At 37.9% G+C, this 19,247-nt stretch overlaps 1 protein-coding gene across 5 annotated transcripts in view; it reads left to right on the top strand.

The window, feature by feature from the left end:
• ZFX (zinc finger protein X-linked) overlaps positions 1 to 19,247 on the top strand; it is a 60,940-nt gene that overhangs the window by 30,393 nt on the left and 11,300 nt on the right. For 4 of the 5 annotated variants that reach the window (XM_060086888.1, XM_060086883.1, XM_060086885.1 and 1 more), the window contains exons 2-3: positions 566 to 654; positions 3,406 to 3,975. In XM_060086888.1, coding sequence (XP_059942871.1) covers positions 594 to 654; positions 3,406 to 3,975 — 631 coding nt within the window. In that variant the 5' untranslated portion in view covers positions 566 to 593. Of the gene's footprint in view, positions 1 to 564; positions 655 to 1,729; positions 1,785 to 3,405; positions 3,976 to 19,247 lie in introns of those variants that run through there. The other variant, XM_060086887.1, reaches the window with a different exon arrangement.

Genomic DNA, 19,247 nt, shown 5'->3' with positions numbered 1-19,247 from the left:
TAACCGTTGTTTAATGTATTGGTTGAAAGATAGCAGACTATGTTAAATTCAGGGAAGTAATATGAAAATTGTGCAGGAATTTCCTCCCGATAAGCTACAGAGTATAAATTGAACCTTAATAAAGCCGGTTACCCTTGTGGGAGTGAGGAGTATACAGAGTGAGAGGAGGCCAGAGTGCTGGGGTGCTGGAAATGTTCTCTAGCTTGATCTGGGTAGAGTAGTGATTACACAGATTTATGCATGTGTCAGAATGCATCAAGACGTTTGCAGTGTGTATGTATGTACGTATGTATGTATGATGTATGTAAGCAGTATCTCAAAAAGTCGAGGCAAAGCTGACTTACTTGATTTATCCACCTTCCTTGTCATATAGATGCCCATGTATCATTATGTTTTTGGCAATTTAATTTTAACTTTTCCCTTTTATTTCAGATAGACACATTTTTGATAGATGTTCATCTGTCACATAATTTTTGGTATTTCAGAAATGTAAATAGTATGATGACATTTTTTAATACATATATTTAAAAAAGTAATACTTGGTTTACTTTTTTGCCTAATTTAGGAGCTGTGACTGATGAGAATTAAAGGCCATGGATGAAGATGGACTTGAATTACAACCACAAGAGCCAAACTCATATTTTGATGCAACAGGTATAACTACTGGGGTTGTTCCACTTCCCACCTACCAGATTTGGAGTTGGTTGTCAAGTGGAAAAATTGCTAGATGCTGTCATTGATATTTACACTTAGGTATCTTTTTATCCTATCAAGCTTACAGATGTTAAGTGAGTATATTATTATTCCCCTCCTTAAAAATTTGGCTCCCTCATAACCTACACTCATTCTTGTCAGTAACAGCAACATTATCAAAACCTTAGTGTTTACTTCAGTCCTGTTAAAGTTCTCCCTTTGAAAATATTCCTTGCTTACATCTCTTCATTCTACTTTCTTCCACATAGACCATTACCTGGCAGGTAAAGTATAAACCTAAGGCCCTCCATGTTCTGACCCCATCCTACTTTTAAAATCCTCTCTCTCACAAGTTAGCAAAAGGAGTCTTACCTCACTCCCCAAACTGTACAAGGAAAATTAAATTTATGAAGTTCTAAAAATGGGAAAAAAGTATTCACAATTTTGGATTACTCATGGTTCCAGTTATATAACATACTGAAGTGATTATGCTAGGTTTTGTAATATAAAATGGTTTTATATCACACTAACTAGCTACCCTTATAAATAAAATGTTAATGAGTTTTCCACTGGACTTGAAATGACTGTATTGTGTACTAAAGAAATAGCAATTCACTTTATCAGGAAATTAAATATTAGCAATTTTTAATTTTAACTTTTCTTTAATCTCTAAATCTAATGGGGGTTTGTATATTTTTCTTAACAATTTGGGATAGTCTTTTGACTCACATTTGGTAATTTCAGCTTGATAATGATAAATGCAAAGTTATGATTCTTTCTTCTTTAGAACATGAAGTATAATTAATGTGCTTGAAAGAGAGACTAAGCTCTTTGGAGAAAAATGCCCACCATTTACTAGCTTAAATGTTGCCACAAGCAAGCCTGGATCATGGGCTAAGGGGTAGATTGAAGGGCTGTTGCATTTTAGCCCTGATTGTTAACACTTATGGTGTTTGTTTATCTTTGAGCAAGTCACTTAATCTGCCAGGGCCTCCATTTTCATATGTCCTAATAATAATGAAACCTTTCATTACAGTTTTTCAGAACACTTCCCATATATTCCCATTTGATCATCACAGCAGTCCTGTGAGGTATGCATGGCAGATACTACTGTCCTCATTTCACTGATGAGGAAAACGAAACTCAGAGGTTAAATGACTTGCCCAAGGTCACAAAACTAATAAGTGTCCAAATCCTGCTCTCTGATTTAGATTTTTTTAACCAGTACTCTTGCCACTAAATGCTTTCATCTTCATGTCTGCAAAATGGAGATTACAGTGATCTATTGCTTGATGTTAATATTGAGAATATTGAAAACAGTATAAAGCATTTTGTAGAATTTCTATGGGAATTAAAGCAAGCACTCTTTATTATTTCTAGGTGTAAATAAAATGGATATTAACTGGCTTTAAGATTTCTTACATTTTTAAAGGTTCTTTGGCCCTTGTTGATTATTTGTGTTTGTTTTAAAAAAAAAAAAAAAAGCCATGTGTCTCTCTGAGGGCCTGGCCATTGACACAGAGTCATTGAGTTAGGCAGCTGCTTGGACTCAGCCTGGTCTGAGTCACATCCACAAGCACTAATCGACTGAATAGCTTTTTAGGTAAGACTTTTATAAAATATTGTTTGCTTTTCTCTGGATCAGGAGCCAAGGTACCAGACTTGTTTTATTTTATCTTACATTATGTTTTTGGCAAGGATATCTGATTTCGATTCTCATTTGTGGCATTTATTCAGAGTAGTATTTACTGAGCACCATAACCTGTGCAAACTGTGTGATCTTGGTGAAGTCATTTAATCTCACTGGGCTTCAATTGATTCAACCCTCTACCTTCACTTGTTAACTGCAGAGTGGACTAGAGTAGGGTTTCTTATGTTCTGAGGAACTGCCAGGGGGCTTGGCATATGGGGGGATGGGAGGAAGCTGAACGGAGGCGGACTACCCTGGTGAGGTTGGGGCAGGCCCCACTCCAACTAACCTCACCTTCCATTGCTCCAGAGCAACTGCACTTTTATTCATCTTATCTGTCCACAGAGGCTCCTTAACCAGTTGTCTTTCCTCTTTAACTGTGGCCTTCTAGCCCTCTTTTTATTTATGGCCCGATTCTTTTTATATTCTGGATTCGGAGGATAGTTTCTGAATTTCCGTAATCAGAAATGGAGGATATCGGTGGGATATTGTTCTAGAACAAAGGAGGAGAAAGGGGAAATGAAGGGAAGTAAAAGAAAACATGGGAGAGATGGACAGGAGAAAAAAATATGAGTTGAAAGAGAGATGGAGCAAGAAGGGAAAGAAGTGAAAAACACATAATGAAGGAAAATGGTATATTTGCCACCTGAAGTTGCTTTACTTATTAATTTTTATAATCATCCCTTAAGTACCTATGCATATGGGTTTAGTTTTAGTCAGCCTAGAATATTACTTTCATGAATATATTTTTGTGTGTGACTGCCTCAGTTACTTTGTTTTTCTTTTATTTCCTTACCTGTTAATTGATTTGGGATGAGTATAAAAGTTCTTGTATTAAGAATTTCTATTTCTGATATGATTCAAAAATAGATACTCTCTTTATTTCTTTAATCTATCTTAATGTTTGAGACAACTGAGGAGCTAGTTTGTTTTCCTGGTAGAAATTAAGTAACATTTACATTAATTGAGGTAATCATGCATATATACCTGAAATTTGTGATTTAAATTTTTTTTTTTTTAAGGAGCTGATGCTACACACATGGATGGTGATCAAATTGTTGTGGAAGTACAAGAAACTGTTTTTGTTTCAGATGTTGTGGATTCAGACATAACTGTGCATAACTTTGTTCCTGATGACCCAGACTCAGTTGTAATCCAAGATGTTATCGAGGACGTTGTTATAGAAGATGTTCAATGTCCCGATATCATGGAAGAAGCAGATGTATCTGAAACGGTCATCATTCCTGAGCAAGTGCTGGGCTCAGATGTAACCGAAGAAGTTTCTTTAGCACATTGCACAGTCCCAGATGATGTTTTAGCTTCTGATATTACTTCAGCCTCAATGTCTATGCCAGAACACGTCTTGACGAGTGAATCCATACATGTGTCTGATGTTGGACATGTTGAACACGTTGTTCATGATAGTGTAGTAGAGGCAGAGATCGTCACTGATCCTCTGACAGCTGACGTAGTGTCAGAAGAAGTATTGGTAGCAGATTGTGCCTCTGAAGCAGTCATAGATGCCAATGGGATTCCTGTGGACCAGCAAGATGATGACAAAAGCAACTGTGAGGACTACCTTATGATTTCCTGTAAGTCTTGGGGTACAGTGATTGTCAAAGGTGTTTTTGTAGGTTGTCTAACTTATATCAGGGGTGGAATTTTCTTGACTTCTATAAAATTAAATCTCATAGACCTTCCTTCATTGTTGTTTCAGTTTGGAGCCTGTACGATAACTCAAAATTAAGAAAAGTGGAATGGTACAGAGTAGAATCATTTCTCTGTAAGGACACAGTAGAAAGATGAGATTTCTTCAGTCTAGAGATCAGAGATTGAAAGGACTAGAACTGAACTTTGTGAAATCATGAAGGATCTGATTAGGCTGTTACCAGCCTTCATTAGAATTAGGAACCCTCTTGAAACTTAAAAGGAGTTCAACTTAGAGAAAAATGTATATCCAAACTACTTATATTCTTGTATATGGATGTACAGTACTACTTACGTAATACTATGTACTATGTAAAATGCTCTTTATATAACAGATAACATGGAAAAGAGCTCTGGCATAGTATTTAAACAAATATTCCAAAACATGATTTCAAGTATGATGGACTCATACTAGGTTATTGAAGAAAAGTAAGGTGTTTTGGAACACACCTCTAACATCTGGGAGAGAACAGCTATGTCTTCTTACAATTTATTTCTTGGTACCACTTTCAGATATCCTGAGGATCCTAATCCTCAGTTGGATAGACCACAGTTCTGACCCAGTATGGAAATTCTAATTATGCCTCTAGGAACTAAACTTCAAACAAATAAAGACTCACAGACTATTTGCTTATATAAATGCACGAGACCATTTGCTTTGCTTAAATACCTGTTATAAAACAGGAATTTAATATAAAATATTGGAGTCCACCAGCATTTTAGGCAATACCTTTTTTTTTTTTTGCGGTACGCGGACCTCTCACTGTTGTGGCCTCTCCCATTGCGGAGCACAGGCTCCGGACGCGTAGGCTCAGCGGCCATGGCTCACGGGCCCAGCCGCTCTGTGGCATGTGGGATCCTCCCAGACCGGGGCACGAACCCGTGTCCCCTGCATTGGCAGGTGGACCCTCAACCACTGCGCCACCAGGGAAGCCCAGGAATTACCTTTTTAAAGTTCTTAAGATTTTGGAAATCAGAGAGTTCTTCGTGTAAAGAGGAGGAAAATGCCTTCATTCAACACGTGTTTACTGTGCCCCTACTATGTGTCAGACATTTTTGTAGATAGTGCAAATATGGATATGTGCTAAATAAAAATTACACAAAACCATTGTCCTTGGAGAGCTTACAGTCTACAGTGGGAGAGAAAGATAGGTTACACTGTGATGCAGAGGTGTGACTAAATTGCTGTGGAGACAGAATGGAGTTGCTGACCTTTGAACTCAAGGATGAGTTCCTAGTTTTGCAGGATGAAGAAGGACATGGATAGGAGGGAGCCATTCTAGGCAAATGGTATATAGTATGTCAAAAGGGTCTTGGCTTCTGCTGGGAATAATGGGAACTTTAGGATGTACTCATATCTTTGTGCACTTTCTGTTTATTTCCTTAAAATAAATTTCTAGAAATAATATTGCTGGATCATAGGGTATACATATTTACAAGTCTGGTTTATATTTGCCTCGGTATTTTGCCTAATATAATTCCACCCACCAAGTTTATGAGAATGTCCCTTTCCCTACACTCTGACCAACATAGGGTATTGTTTTCCCTTTTAATTTTTGCCACTCTGACAAGGAAAAATGTAATATCCTGTTTCAAGTTTGAATTTATTTTAGGAAGGTAGTCCTGGTAGTAGAAGTTAGAATGGTTCCTACATGAGATAAAGAAGGTCCTAAGTACCTTCATAGTAATGGCAGTAGAGCAGGGGAGCTGGATTTAAGAGAGATTAGGAAGTAAAATGAATGCGATTTGGTGATAGATAGAATAGGGCTAAGGATCTGAGGGAGAAAGAATTCAAGGAGGACACTAAGGTGTCTGCCGTGGGAGATTGGGTGCCTGGTTATGCCATTACCTGGGAGGAGGAATAGATTTGGTGGAAAGAAAATGTTTCAGGACCTGTTAAAAGTTTAGGTTGCTTGCTGGGGACAATCTGGTGGATGTTTTCTGTAGGCAGTTGAAAATATGAATTTGGTGCTTTTGAGAGAGTTTGTGACTAGAGGAAGAAATTTGGGACAACGGAATATAGGTAGTACCCTATGTGGAAATGGGTGGTGGTCCACAGAGCGTGCTTGTCAAATAAGAGTGTCAAGTATGGATCCTTTGGGCATTTAAGAAGTAGGCAGAGAAGAGCCCATGAAAATCAGGAGGTTTTAGGAAGAGGAAGAGGAGAAAAATCTTTAGAATGTTTTTAACACTGTCAAAGATAAGCAGAATTTCTAAGAGTGTTAGTTACTGAGGAGGGAGTGGGCTTTTTCGTTAGGCAGTTAGGAGGTCATTGATATCTTTTTGTGTTTTTTTTGAATTATCCTTTTTGTTTTATTTTTGTGGAAAGGCAACTTTATTTTTTTTAATTTAAAAATTTTTTATTATTATAACTATTAGGTGTAATATAGGCTCAAGGATGTATTGTACAACATGGGGAATATAGCCAATATTTTGTAATAACTATAAATGGAAAGTAACCTTAAAAATTGTATAAAAAGTTATTGGTATCTTAGTTAGAATAGTTTCAATAAAGCATGGGCCAGTGGAGAAGAGACAGAGGAGACAAGCTGTAATGGATTGAGAAGTTGGTGGAAGTGGTGGAGTAGGTGAAGCAGTTTGTATCAATTGCCGTTTTGGTCAGTGAAGGGACAGAAGAAGCAAGAGTGCAGCTTTTGATGGTTGGATGGATGGTGGAAGTGTGTTGAGCATATATATAGGTTTACAGGTGCAGGACACAAATAGTTGAACAGAGACCAAAGATATAGGAAGGACTAACAGTTGGAGCAGGTTCCAGAGCAGAGGAACAGAGCAGGGTCCAGGGCAGTGGTGGAAGGCTGGTAGGTGAGTCCTAGAGAGAAAGGAGTCCCCTTCTCCAAGACAGGAAGGCAGTTAAGGATCAGGAAAATTGGAGAGCCCGGGCCTGGGACAGTAAGTTTAAAAGGAGTGTTTGAATGTTGGGAGCTATTTTCTCTGTGTAGCAAATTCACCTGCTAATATAGAAGGACTTGCAGACGTTGGGTGGGAGTTGAAGGGTAGTGGCAAAGGGTTGAAAAAGCCTATGTCGTATGGGGATGGGCCAGGGCAGGAAGCTAAGAACTTATAGATTGCTGAACGAACTGCAGGGGCCAGCTGAGATTGGGAGACTTAAGTTTGTATGTAAGATGCACGATTTAAATGAAAATGCTATTTTTAAATGTAACTGCCGGATTTTCTATCCCACGACTAGGCAACCCAGGGGCAAGGCTGGAGAAAGGAGGGAACTGGGTTCATTGTGCTTTATGAGGGGAGGAGGATCTGGTGAAATACTTGAGAAAGCACTCTCTGTTCTTGACTTCTCTTTCCCTTTTCTGTCCTTTCTGTCTTAAACTTGTTAGCTAAGGAGTAAAGTTCATGGCATTAGTTCGACCTTCAGCTGCACACTGTCTCTTACCTTTATTACTCTTTTAGGAAGTTAGCCGTCCAAGAAAGTCATCCAAAAAACCAGACGTTTCGTTAGTAATGTTTGACATAGTGTAGTAGATTCTTGTATTAGAGCTCAGACTTACAAAATTTTTATTAAAAATTTTATTTATAGTCATCTTCTTTTTAGGCCCTGGGTTTGTGCTAATTGATATAGATTTTAATGTTCCTGAAAAAGTAAATACAGATAGACACAAACTGCTATTGTACTGTATTTTAGTATATTTTATATATGTACATAAAATATGTATTTTAATAATACAATGATCATTTCTTCCTTTACTTTTTATTTCCTCCCTCCCTCCCTTTCTTCTTTCTTTTAAAAATAGAATATCACATCCAAGCTCAAAGAATACAAAGAGCACATATACAAGTTCTTATCCCCCTGTTTCACTATAGTGAAATGGTTGGATTGGTTTTAAATTGGGTTTAGGGATGGTTACTTTTGGTAGTATCTTTTCTCTTCTCTATTATACAGACACTTCTTCACTCTTTCCCCCCACTCCATACCATCATCCCCTTTCCCTTCAAAGTAATGATCATGTTTAAACTGTTGGCTTTGGAATCAAACCAGATGAATGCCTTGGAATTAACTAGCTTTTCTCTTATCTGCCTCCCAGTAAAGATACTTCTTTTATGCTACATTTTAACTTAAAACCTATATTGATTTCAGAAGTTCAGGATTGAGAAGGGCTTTGTAGTAAGCATATAGAGGAACTATGGCCTGATTTTATCTGTGATTGAGAATGCTGAGATGCCATTATTAGCAGTCAACTTTAATGCTCTTCATAATATGATGAGAGATGGTAGTATCTCTGAATTCTTGTGATATTTATTCATCACTTTATAGGTCAAAGATGAACATGAACAAATGTGCAAATATTCTTTTTAAAAATTTCAGTAAGTCATTGAATCTAAGAGTCTACTAAACAGCTTTTATAAAGTTTTTAGAGTCCGTCTTGACAGATTTCTTCCCTCTGAAAGTCTCATTTAAAAAGATGATAGGGCTTCCCTGGTGGCACAGTGGTTGAGAGTTCGCCTGCCGATGCAGGGACGCGGGTTCGTGCCCCGGTCCGGGAAGATCCCACATGCCGCGGAGCGGCTGGGCCCGTGAGCCATGGCTGCTGGGCCTGCGCATCCGGAGCCTGTGCTCCGCAACGGGAGAGGCCACAACAGTGAGAGGCCTGCATAACGCAAAAAAAAAAAAAAAGATGATAAAGTAGCAAGTAGTAGTGTCATGGGTAGTGTACATTGGCACAAACATTCTTTGTCACAGTATAGCTGCCTTTGAGGTCAGGATGACCTCTTCATCTAGTCATTGCTCTCTAGATGTTGTGATGGCTTCTAAATTGATTGTATGTTTCTTGAGGACAGGAGCTGTCTATTGCATCTTAGCTACTTATGTATATTCCCCATCAAATCCTGTGGCATATTAGATGTGAAATATTTGTTGAATAAATGAATGCTATAGCTGAAAGTCTGTGGACATCATGCCTCATCCAAGGTATTAATGACACATTTCTTCCCTACCAGTAGCTGTGGCTGTTACTTGGTTCTGGTCAGGCTAGATATGGTAGCACTACTTTATGGTACTTAGGAGTTTTCTGGCTCTCTGAAAGGTGGAGTGTTTGAATCATCCAGTTGTTACTCAAATTGTTTCTTAGTTCTCCATGAATCTGAGACAGCTGCCAGGCATCCCTAATTTCTTTGCAGTGGTCTTCACCCTCCTACAGTTTCACTCTGCAGCTGCATAGTCAAGATGCTATTTTGTGAAACATCAGTTTGTACAATAGGGAAAGTTGGAGAAGATCTGGTGATGATGAGTCAGGCACTGCCTTATAACAGCTGCAGGAAACAAAATATTCTTTGGGTGCCTCTGATATTAATATGATCAATGAAATGTCACTCTAGGTCTTATTGACATCTCATGTCTTTTAATTAGGACAGTTAGGTAGGAGATGAGTGGAAGTTAGGTGTTCCTTTCTAATCCTAGATTCAATTTAAGTTTTGAAATAAACTTTTTTTTTGGTAATAGCTTTTCATACACATACCATACTGTTCACCCGTTTAAAGTGTGCAATTCTGTGGTTTTGGGTATATTCATAAACTTGTGCAACCATCCTCATGATCAATTTTAGAAATTTTTTCATCTCCCCAAGGAGAAACCCCATATCCTTTAACTATCACTCATATTATCCCTCTCCATCATCTCCAACTCTAAGCAAGCCCTAATCTACTTTCTGTATCTGCCCACTCTGGACATTTCATATCAGTGGTATCCTATAATATGTGGTCCTTTGTGTCTGGCTTCTTTCACCTAGCATAATGTTTTCAACATTCGTCTATGTTGTAGCATGTATCAGTACTTCATTCCTTTTTTTTACTGAATAATATTCCATTGTATGGGTATACATTTTAGTCTGTTCATCAGTTAATAAACTTTTGGGTTGTTTCCACTTCTTGGCTATTAGGACTTCAATATCAACATTTGTGAACAAGTTTTTGTTGGATATATGTTTTCATCTCTTCTGAGTATATATGTGGGAGTGGAATTGCTGGGTCATATGGTAATTCTATGTTTAACCTTTTGAGGAGCTGCCAGACTGTTTTCTAAAGCAGCTGCACCATTTTACATTCCCACTGGCAGTGAATGAGGATTCCATTTTCTCCACATCCTCTCCAGTACTTGTTAATACTGTCTTTTTGGTGATAGCCATCCTAGTGGATATGAAGTGTGGTATCCTCTTGTGGTTTTGATATACATTTCCCTGATGGTTAATGATGTTGAGCGTCTTTTCACGTGCTTGTTGGCCGTTTGTATATGTTCTTTGGAGAAATGTCTGTTCAGATCTTTTGCCCTTTTTAAAAATATTTATTTATTTATTTGGCTTTGTTGGGTCTTCGTTGCTGTGCGTGGGCTTTCTCTAGTTGCGGTGAGCGAGGACTACTCTTCGTTGTGGTGTGCGGGATTCTCCTTGTGGTGGCTTCTCTTGTTGCAGAGCACAGGCTCCAGGCACACAGGCTCAGTAGTTGTGGCGCACGGGCTTAGTTGCTCCGTGGCATGTGGGATCTTACCCGACCAGGGCTGCATTGGCAGGCGGATTCTTAACCACTGCTCCACCAGGGACGCCCATTTTGCCCATTTTTAAATTGAGTTATTTGTCTTTTTTTTACCGAGTTGAAAGAATTTTTGATATATTCTAGATGCAAATCCCTTATATATGATTTGCAAATATTTTCTCCCGTTCTGTTGGTTGTCTTCACTTTTTTGATAGTATCCTTTGATGTACAAAAGTTTTACGTTTTGATGAAATCCAGTTTATCTAAACAGGCATACCTTGGAGATATTGCGGTTTTGATTCCAGACCACTACAGTAAAGCAAATATCACACTAAAGTGAGTCACATGAATTTTTTTGGGTTCCCAGTTATGTTAACACTATACTGTAGTTTGTTACATGTGCTTTAGGTCTTTAAAAAATGTACATATCTTAATTAAAAATATTTTATTGCTACAAAAACGCTAATCAGCGGCCATGGCTCACAGGCCTAGCCGCTCCGCAGCATGTGGGATCTTCCCGGACCGGGGCACAAACCCATGTCCCCTGCATCGGCAGGCGGACTCTCAACCACTGCACCACCAGGGAAGCCCCAATTGCTGTACTCTTAATTCCATTCCATTGATCTATATGTCTGTCCTTATATTGTTTTCATGTTATCAGAAATGGGTAGTGAATTTGTAAAATTTACTACCCTAAATATTAAAGTCTGAATTTTAAAGGCCAGGCAAAAATCCATAAGTGAGTTTTTAAAGGTTTAGCAAAATTAACAAGTTATGGCAACATAGTGTGTTCTTATGGAAAACCAGGATACTTGGGTATGTGTGCTTACTGTTGATAGTAACATCAAAGAAAACAACTAATATGCATCTGGAGTACGGGGCTTCTCCTGCCAAAGCCTGATCACTTGGCAGAGAATCTCTGTTCTAATGTAAACCTTTATGGTGCTTCATTTCTAATACACATTTTAATAAAATATGTGCTTTCAGTTATTTTAAGCAGTTTTAAAGAAGACAAACATTAACAAAAATTATAGCAAATAATTTAATCTTGGAACCTTTAAACTAGTTGGGTTAAGTAAAAGTTTATCAACATTTTTAACATGTTTATTGTAAACTTGGAAATTTTACTTGGTGCAGACCATAACTTTAATAAAACTTTTTGATGACAGTGAGTGTGGAGTAATAACATAGCTGTGTTCTCTCCAGTTAGTTGTTTTTATATTCTAAGGTCAAAGACCTTTTCACTAAGATAAGATTGTATTCAAAACACCATGTTCTGCAGTATGCAACTGCTTTTATAAAAGCTGAATGTTAATATATCATTAGATTGGTTAGTTCTTAACTAATGCTTATTGAACTATTTTGGTGTAGTAGCATATATATATATATATATATATGTGTGTATATATATATATATATATATATATAATTTAAGTCCATTTGAATTAATATTTCAAGAAAGAGTTCAGGTACTAATGTGTGCAAAATGCTCTCAGACTCATCAGACCCATCTTCTAATGGCCCTTGAGTCAATGGGCATTTCCATCAGAAGATATAATTAAGTTTGTTTGGTGAGGTTTGTTTTTAATAAAGTTCTCTTTTTGGGGAAAAATGTTTAGGCTTGTGTTTATGGTTTGATTGTTATCAAGTCAATATGGACAGTTTAAAAAATTTTTTTAAACTTAAGCTTTTTTATCCCAAGAATTATTTAGTTGGAGATTCGTAACAAGTTGGTAACAATAAAAATAGGTAATAGTAAACCTTCAATAAATAATATCTTTGTGCCAGAACTTACTATATAATTTGTTAATTATAGCAACCTTATAACGTTGGTGTTACCACTGTTTTACAGATTGGGGAACTGAGGCTCTGTTTAAGTAACTTGTCCAAAGTTACACACCCAGCTAGCATTAGGGTGAACATTCGAAATCAAGTGTGTTTTATTCCAAAGTGTGTAGTCCCCACTCTCATATTGCCCTTCTTCATGTGTGTGTGTGTATAAAGTTAATACTACAGAGCAGTAGAGTTTGGAATAAATAGTGCTTATTGGTGGACAGAAGAGGCAAATAGAGTTCAAGTGATTTACTAAAATTTGCAGTATTACTGAATACCCAATTTCAAGGACGTTAGGAAATAATTTAGAGGGGGCGTAAACATTTTCTTATTTAACCCATCATAGCAGAATCTACCCAGGCAGCCTCCAAACCCTTTTCCATTGTTTTTCTACCTCAGAAATGTTGTTTTTTTCAAATTTATGTTTACATGAGAAAAAGGAATTATATATAAACTATTATTTTTATACTCTTGCCCATGTTTACTTTTTCTTGTATCTTTATTCACAAACATTTATTGATAAGCCACGATAAGCTAGGAACTGTGCTAGCAGTTAGAGATAAACAGTGAAAGTCTCTGACTTTAAAAGTTCACAGTCCTGGAGAGAAGACATACCGAAACAGATAATTACAGTTTAGTGTGAAAAGATATATAACTGGATGTACAAAGCATTTTGGAAGCACTAAGGGAAAGGATGTTGGTAAATTTTGGATACACTTGGGTGAGCTAAATGCTATGAAAGTGTTATAAGCCAAAGTTCTGTGGAAGCTTGGTTGAAGACATAACTGAATTTATTTCATCTCTACTCCTGTGCATTTCCTTCCCTCTTATATTGTTTTGAAGCAAATTCTGCACGTCATTTCATTCATAAGTATTTCAGTATATAGTTCTGAAAGATAACGATTAAAAAAACAGTAATACCATTATCACATCTTTAAAAAATAATGTGGGGTGAACTTAATTTGAAGGGGGAATGAAATGTTCAGTGGGCAGCCGAGGAGGGAGGAATGGCAGAGAGGAGAGCATGTTTATTTGGAGGGAGCTGGGAAAGATCTGTCAGTGTTCAGAGACTTCTTCCTTGGGGTGCAAATAATGTCTTTGATGAGGTGAATGGAGAAAATGATGAGAAGTGAGTGGCAAAATAGAGAAAGGCACAGTCATAAAGGCTCTTGAATATACTAAGAAGCCTGCTCTGCCTTTTTGATGTGGGGAGTTGTTAGAGGGTTGTAAGCAGATTAATAGTAACATGCTTAGATTTACGGTTCAGAAAAGTAACCTTAACGGCGCTGTCGAGAGCAGACAAGGTAAGAGTAAAATCAGAAACCAAAAAGGTACACTATGGGAGGAGGTTGTAGTAGTCCAGCTGAGGAACAGATGATGATGGTTTGAAATAAGGTTCTATCAGTAGAGTTTGACGGAAACTGCTTCATGACATACTTAGAAAGTAGGATTTGGATTAAATTTAGGGTTGAGGAAGAGGGAGGGTTTGAAGTTCCCTCTCAGGCTTCTGGCTTGTGCAGCTGGGCAGACGGTAAAACCATCACTAGAGGCAGAGCACGTTAGACAAGCTGAGGGTCTGTATACATGGTTGCTGCCTGACGCTGTCCACTGTACAGCCACAGTGTCAGCGGCACCCCGCGGATGCAGTGTGTGGTGGCCCTGGCCTTCTAGTTTAGGTGTTTTGACCAGTTGATCTGATGTTAGCTCCTAATTAAGCACAACTTTTGTCATAGTGTAGACATCCAATAAAAAGTTGTTCGGGGAATGAATGATAAATAAATCCAAATCTCTGTATGTTTAATGCATAAACTCTGAGGATTAGTACAATCTAATAACTTGTTTATTGATTCTAGGGGCTATTAGTACAGGAGACATGGTAAAATATTTGTTTATTCCTTTGTTCTGTGGGCTGATGGTTGCATGTGTATGTATCTTACCTTTTTTTAATATATGTGCTCTATCAGTTTTCGTCCTTAAACCATTTGATAAACCACAATAAAATTTTAGAATTTAAAAAATACATATCCACATGGGAATATTTCTGAAATGTGAGAGAAGTCTTATTTATTGAACTAAGACTATTTTAGAGAAGATGTCTAGCGTGTTCTGGTAAAATTCAAAAAGGTTTGTGTTAATGCATCTAAAATTATTGTCTTTACTGTAGGCATTCTGAAATTTATTTAGAAATCAACACTAAAATTAGTGAATTAAGCTCTCAGTTTAACGTCCAATCAGGATGTCAGATTTATACTAAGAATAAAGTGCTCAAATAAGGTAAAGATGTTGTAGTCCTTCCCTCTCCCCACGACAAAAAAGATTGTGTTAAAAAGTCTACATCTTGTAAGTCTTAGAAGCAGTTGGAGCTTCAGATTGGCCTTGTGATTCATATTTACTATTTATCTGCTTGAGACCTAGATAAAAATTGTCCGATAGCTTGCCCTTGGAACAGATCTCTGATTACTTGGTGGGATAATCGAGTTGGTCAGTGGAGAGAGAGGAGGAGAGAGGAGAGACGGAGAGAGAGAACATGGCTGTCCTTTCATAGGGATCCTAGAGAAGCAACATGGTGTATGGAAATAGCACCTGTAGCTTAGAGTCAGCCAGCCTTCAACTTGGATGCCATTCCTGCTTCTCAGCAAGTTACTGACTTCACTTTGACCTTAGTTTCCTTATTTGTGCAAAGGCAGTAATACTACCTGACCTACAGAGTGGTTGTGAGAATTAGAGGTCATGCGCACCAGGCATCCAGCACAAAGCATGCCTATCAGTAACTACTGGCCTTTGGTGTTATCCACACAGAGTATCTCTGTTGGTGGCATCCATTGGGCTAGCAAGACTAACTCTGGACTGGCTTCATTCAAGACCTTCCTGTTGTCCCATCAGGGGATTTTGGGGTAAAGGCAGGCAGAGGGTGGGATTGTAATAGTCATTCCTTTTCCCCCTGAATTGGTTAAGAAGTCAGTTCTTGCTTAACTAGTTCTTAATTAACTAGGGGTCTTAGACCAATTCAGTGCAATTTGGCAAATATTTTTCATTAATTATATCTCTGACACCATGCTGGAGATCGCTGTAAGTTAGGATAGGCACTTGAATGTCTCTGATGCATTAATTCCCTGTCTACAGAATGAGACTAATTTCATTAAGCCTTTGAACCCCTCTAGGAAAGTTTCAAGAATTAAAGGAGATCAGATTATAACCAATTTTTTCAAATCTTTTATAGGCTATATAATAAAATTAAGATGAAATTTTAACCTCAGAAGGAGGGTTCTTGAGGAGGAAGGTAAGAGAGGGAGGTCTAAAAGTGAACTTTTAAGTGTGTTTATCTACTAGAGCACTTGCTGCCTTGGCAGAATGCTTCTTGCATGTTAGTCTTTTAGGTGCTCTGGTTTCACATCTGTAAAATAGAGATAAAACACTTCAGTCCTGGGGTTGTTGTCATTGATTTCATGATAAAATATAGCGAAACTACCCACCACAGTGTCTGGGACATAACAGATGATCGTGAGCTTAGGTATCCTTTTAGGTGGAACTACCCATCCATGGTGTCTTCACTATCCAATACCACCCGCCCACACTGGAACCCTAAGGATGTCAAATACCATGTTTTTATTCTATGGTTTTTCTTTTGATTGGATTTTGGTTTAGAGGTTAAAAAAAAATTGAAGTGATTAGGTAGTAAGATGACTGTTGAACTCATCAGAGTAAGTTAGAATAGGCTCTTGGTTCAGAGAACCAAATTCTCTCTTCAGCAGCAATACTGAGGTATGGTTTTATGAAAAGACTTGGTTTCCCACCTAGACATCAATCCTAACATTTATAACCTGGCACTCTTGTTAAACCTTTAGAAAAGATATGTGTATTCAGGCTGTCCCTTGAAGTAACTTATTTAGGAAGTAAAATCATCTTTATTTTTCTTTCAAATTAAGAAAATAATCTGTTTCAAGATCTATCAGGTAGCTTCTGGTTCTGAAAGGCTGGGGTTTACTGACTGATCCATGTCCTCCTTGTGGGTACTGGTCATATAAAGACTTCAAGCTTAATTAGACTTTGTTGTTGAGACTGATTATGCCCTTATAGCACGGGTTTTCTTTCTTTCTTTTTCTTTTTTTTTTTTTTTGTGGTACGCGGGCCTCTCACTGTTGCGGCCTCTCCCATTGCGGAGCGCAGGCTCAGCGGCCATGGCTTACGTGCCCAGCCACTCCGCGGCATGTGGGATCTTCCCGGACCGGGGCACGAACCCGTGTCCCCTGCATCGGCAGGCGGACTCTCAACCACTGTGCCACCAGGGAAGCCGGAGGTTTTCTTTCTTAATTGTTTGTGCCATCTAAGAAATACACTATCAGGTTTGACTTACTTCTCTGTCCAGGTTTTTTTCTTTGAGTTCTTCTTTTTCCAGTGACTCCCCTCTTGAAGCTTTCTGTCTTTCTGATCCATTCTGGATTAGTTGCGTTTTAGGCTTACTATAATGCAGACATTTTTCTAAAGTTTTCCTTTTCTCATTTCCTGAGACTAGTCCACTGTTTTCTGGATCCCTATGCCATGTTCTTCCTTGATTTACTCCCTTATTTTACCGGGCCACATATTGAAATAACTTCCTAAGGAGTCTAGATTTGTATACTAAAAATATTTTTTCTTTTCTACCCTTTAAGTTGATTGATGACTTGGTTAGGTACAGAAGTCTAGGTTGAAGTGAATTTTCCCTGAGAATTTGTGGTGGCATGTTTCATTGTCATCCAGCATTTGGTTTAGAAGCCTGATGCCATTTTGATTCTCATTGCTTTGTAGATGTTTCTTTTTCTTCTGGAAGTTTTAAAGATCATCTCTTTATCCCTGTTGGTCTGAAATATCATAGGGTTTTGTTTAGTTAGGTGTGGGTCTTTTTTCTTTTCATTTCTTTTTTTAATATTTATTTGTTTATTTGGCTGCGCCGGGTGTTAGTTGCAGCACACGGGATCTTCGTTGCGGCATGTGGGATCTAGTTCCCAGACCAGGGATCGAACCCAGGCCCCCTGCATTGGGAGCGCAGAGTCTTACTCACTGGACCACCAGGGAAGTCCTGTGGGTCTTTTTTCATGTGTTGTGTTATCATGCATAGTGAGCCCTTTGAAGATTCATGTTCTTCAGCTCTCTGAAATATTATTTTATTTAATATCAATATATTGCAAGATGAATTAAATATATAGTTTCTAAATTGCGCCAACCACATTTCAAGTGCTCAGTAGTCACATGTGGCTAGTGCAGATATATGGAACATTTCCATCATCACAGAAAGTTCTCTTGGTTAGCACTGACCTGAAGGCTCAGTGAAATTGCAAACATGATCCCTTAAAACTCAGAGAAGAGATACAGAGTTTCACAAAATGTATTACAAGACAATAGAGGCAGAAAACAAACTGACAGAATTCAGAAAGAAATTGAAAATATGTAAGAGAAAGTAAAAGAAAGGAAAAATATGATCAAGATAAAAGCTACCACAGAAACAACTATAAGCATAAATATGCCTCAGTATATAACCAGGGGCAGAGGGACACGTGGCTTTAGAAAATCACAAAAATGAAATGGTTAAAAAAAGAGAGATATAAATGATTATGGAGAAGATGGATAGATATGGAATACAGATAAAGGAGACAAATGCACATAAGTGAAATTCCAGAAGAAGGGAATAACTGATGAATTAGAAAAATATTTATAATGGAAGGAATTTTTCTGAAGTAAAGATTGGACTCTTCAAGGAACTTTCCTGAAATAAAGATTGAATATTTCTTTCAAGAAGTTGACAGAATGATAAAACCACTAAGTCATAATCACAGTGATGTTTAGTGAACTTTGGGGATAAAGTATTATAGGGACATCCACACAGAAATACTCAGTGCTAGAAGACAGTGGAACAATCTCTACAAAGTTCTGAGAAAATGTAACTTAAGAATACAGTACGCCTGTATTTTGCTATAGTTTTGCTATTGCTAATGAGATCGTTGATAAGCCAAATTTTTCTTCAGCTTTCAAGTTTAAAATACCAGATGAGGGGGCTTCCCTGGTGGTGCAGTGGTTGGGAGTCTGCCTGCCGATGCGGGGGACGCGGGTTCGTGACCCAGTCCGGGAGGATCCCGCGTGCCGCGGGGTGGCTGGGCCCGTGGGCCGTGGCTGCTTTGCCTGCACGTTCGGAGCCTGTGCTCCAAGACGGGAGAGGTCACAACGGTGGGAGGCCCACGTACCGCAAAAACAAAACAAAACAAAACAAAACAAACCCAGATGAGATGTAAAGATGATTATTACATAAGGCTTGAGGAAACTGTGATGCCAATTTTTTTTTAATAGAAAAAACTGGGAAGAAAATTTAGTAACTAATGATGCAATATCTGGTTAGTGAGACTATTGGTGATTTTTTTTAATACTAAATTTTATACAGTGAACATATATTTCTTCAAAAATCAAAAGATGAAAATAGAGGTCTGAGTTCTAAAGACAAGTACCTCTTCACTCTCTCTCCCACCCCTCACTTATTTACTGACGGGGCAAATCACATATCATCTCAGAGCTTTCCTTTCTTTATCTGGAAAAGGTAAGAATCAAATGAAATACAAGTACATAGAAATGCTAAGGAAATTGAAAAGTACATAGAAATGCTAAGGAAATTGCAAAATGCTATGCAAATGGTAGTTATTATTAGAGGTGGCCTTAATTTCCAGAAATCATGCTCTTCTATTTTGGAGAGGGCTTATTCTGAAGCTTTAGTTCTTCATTACAGCATTAGAAAAAGGAACTTAATGCAGAAATCATACGTATGATGACTCAGTTTTATCAAAGCCTTCTTTGTCTGTTT

This window comes from Mesoplodon densirostris, chromosome X, assembly GCF_025265405.1.
Source record: "Mesoplodon densirostris isolate mMesDen1 chromosome X, mMesDen1 primary haplotype, whole genome shotgun sequence".
In the NCBI taxonomy this organism is placed as follows: domain Eukaryota; kingdom Metazoa; phylum Chordata; class Mammalia; order Artiodactyla; family Ziphiidae; genus Mesoplodon; species Mesoplodon densirostris.
This window is presented reverse-complemented; position numbering and strand designations above follow the sequence as displayed.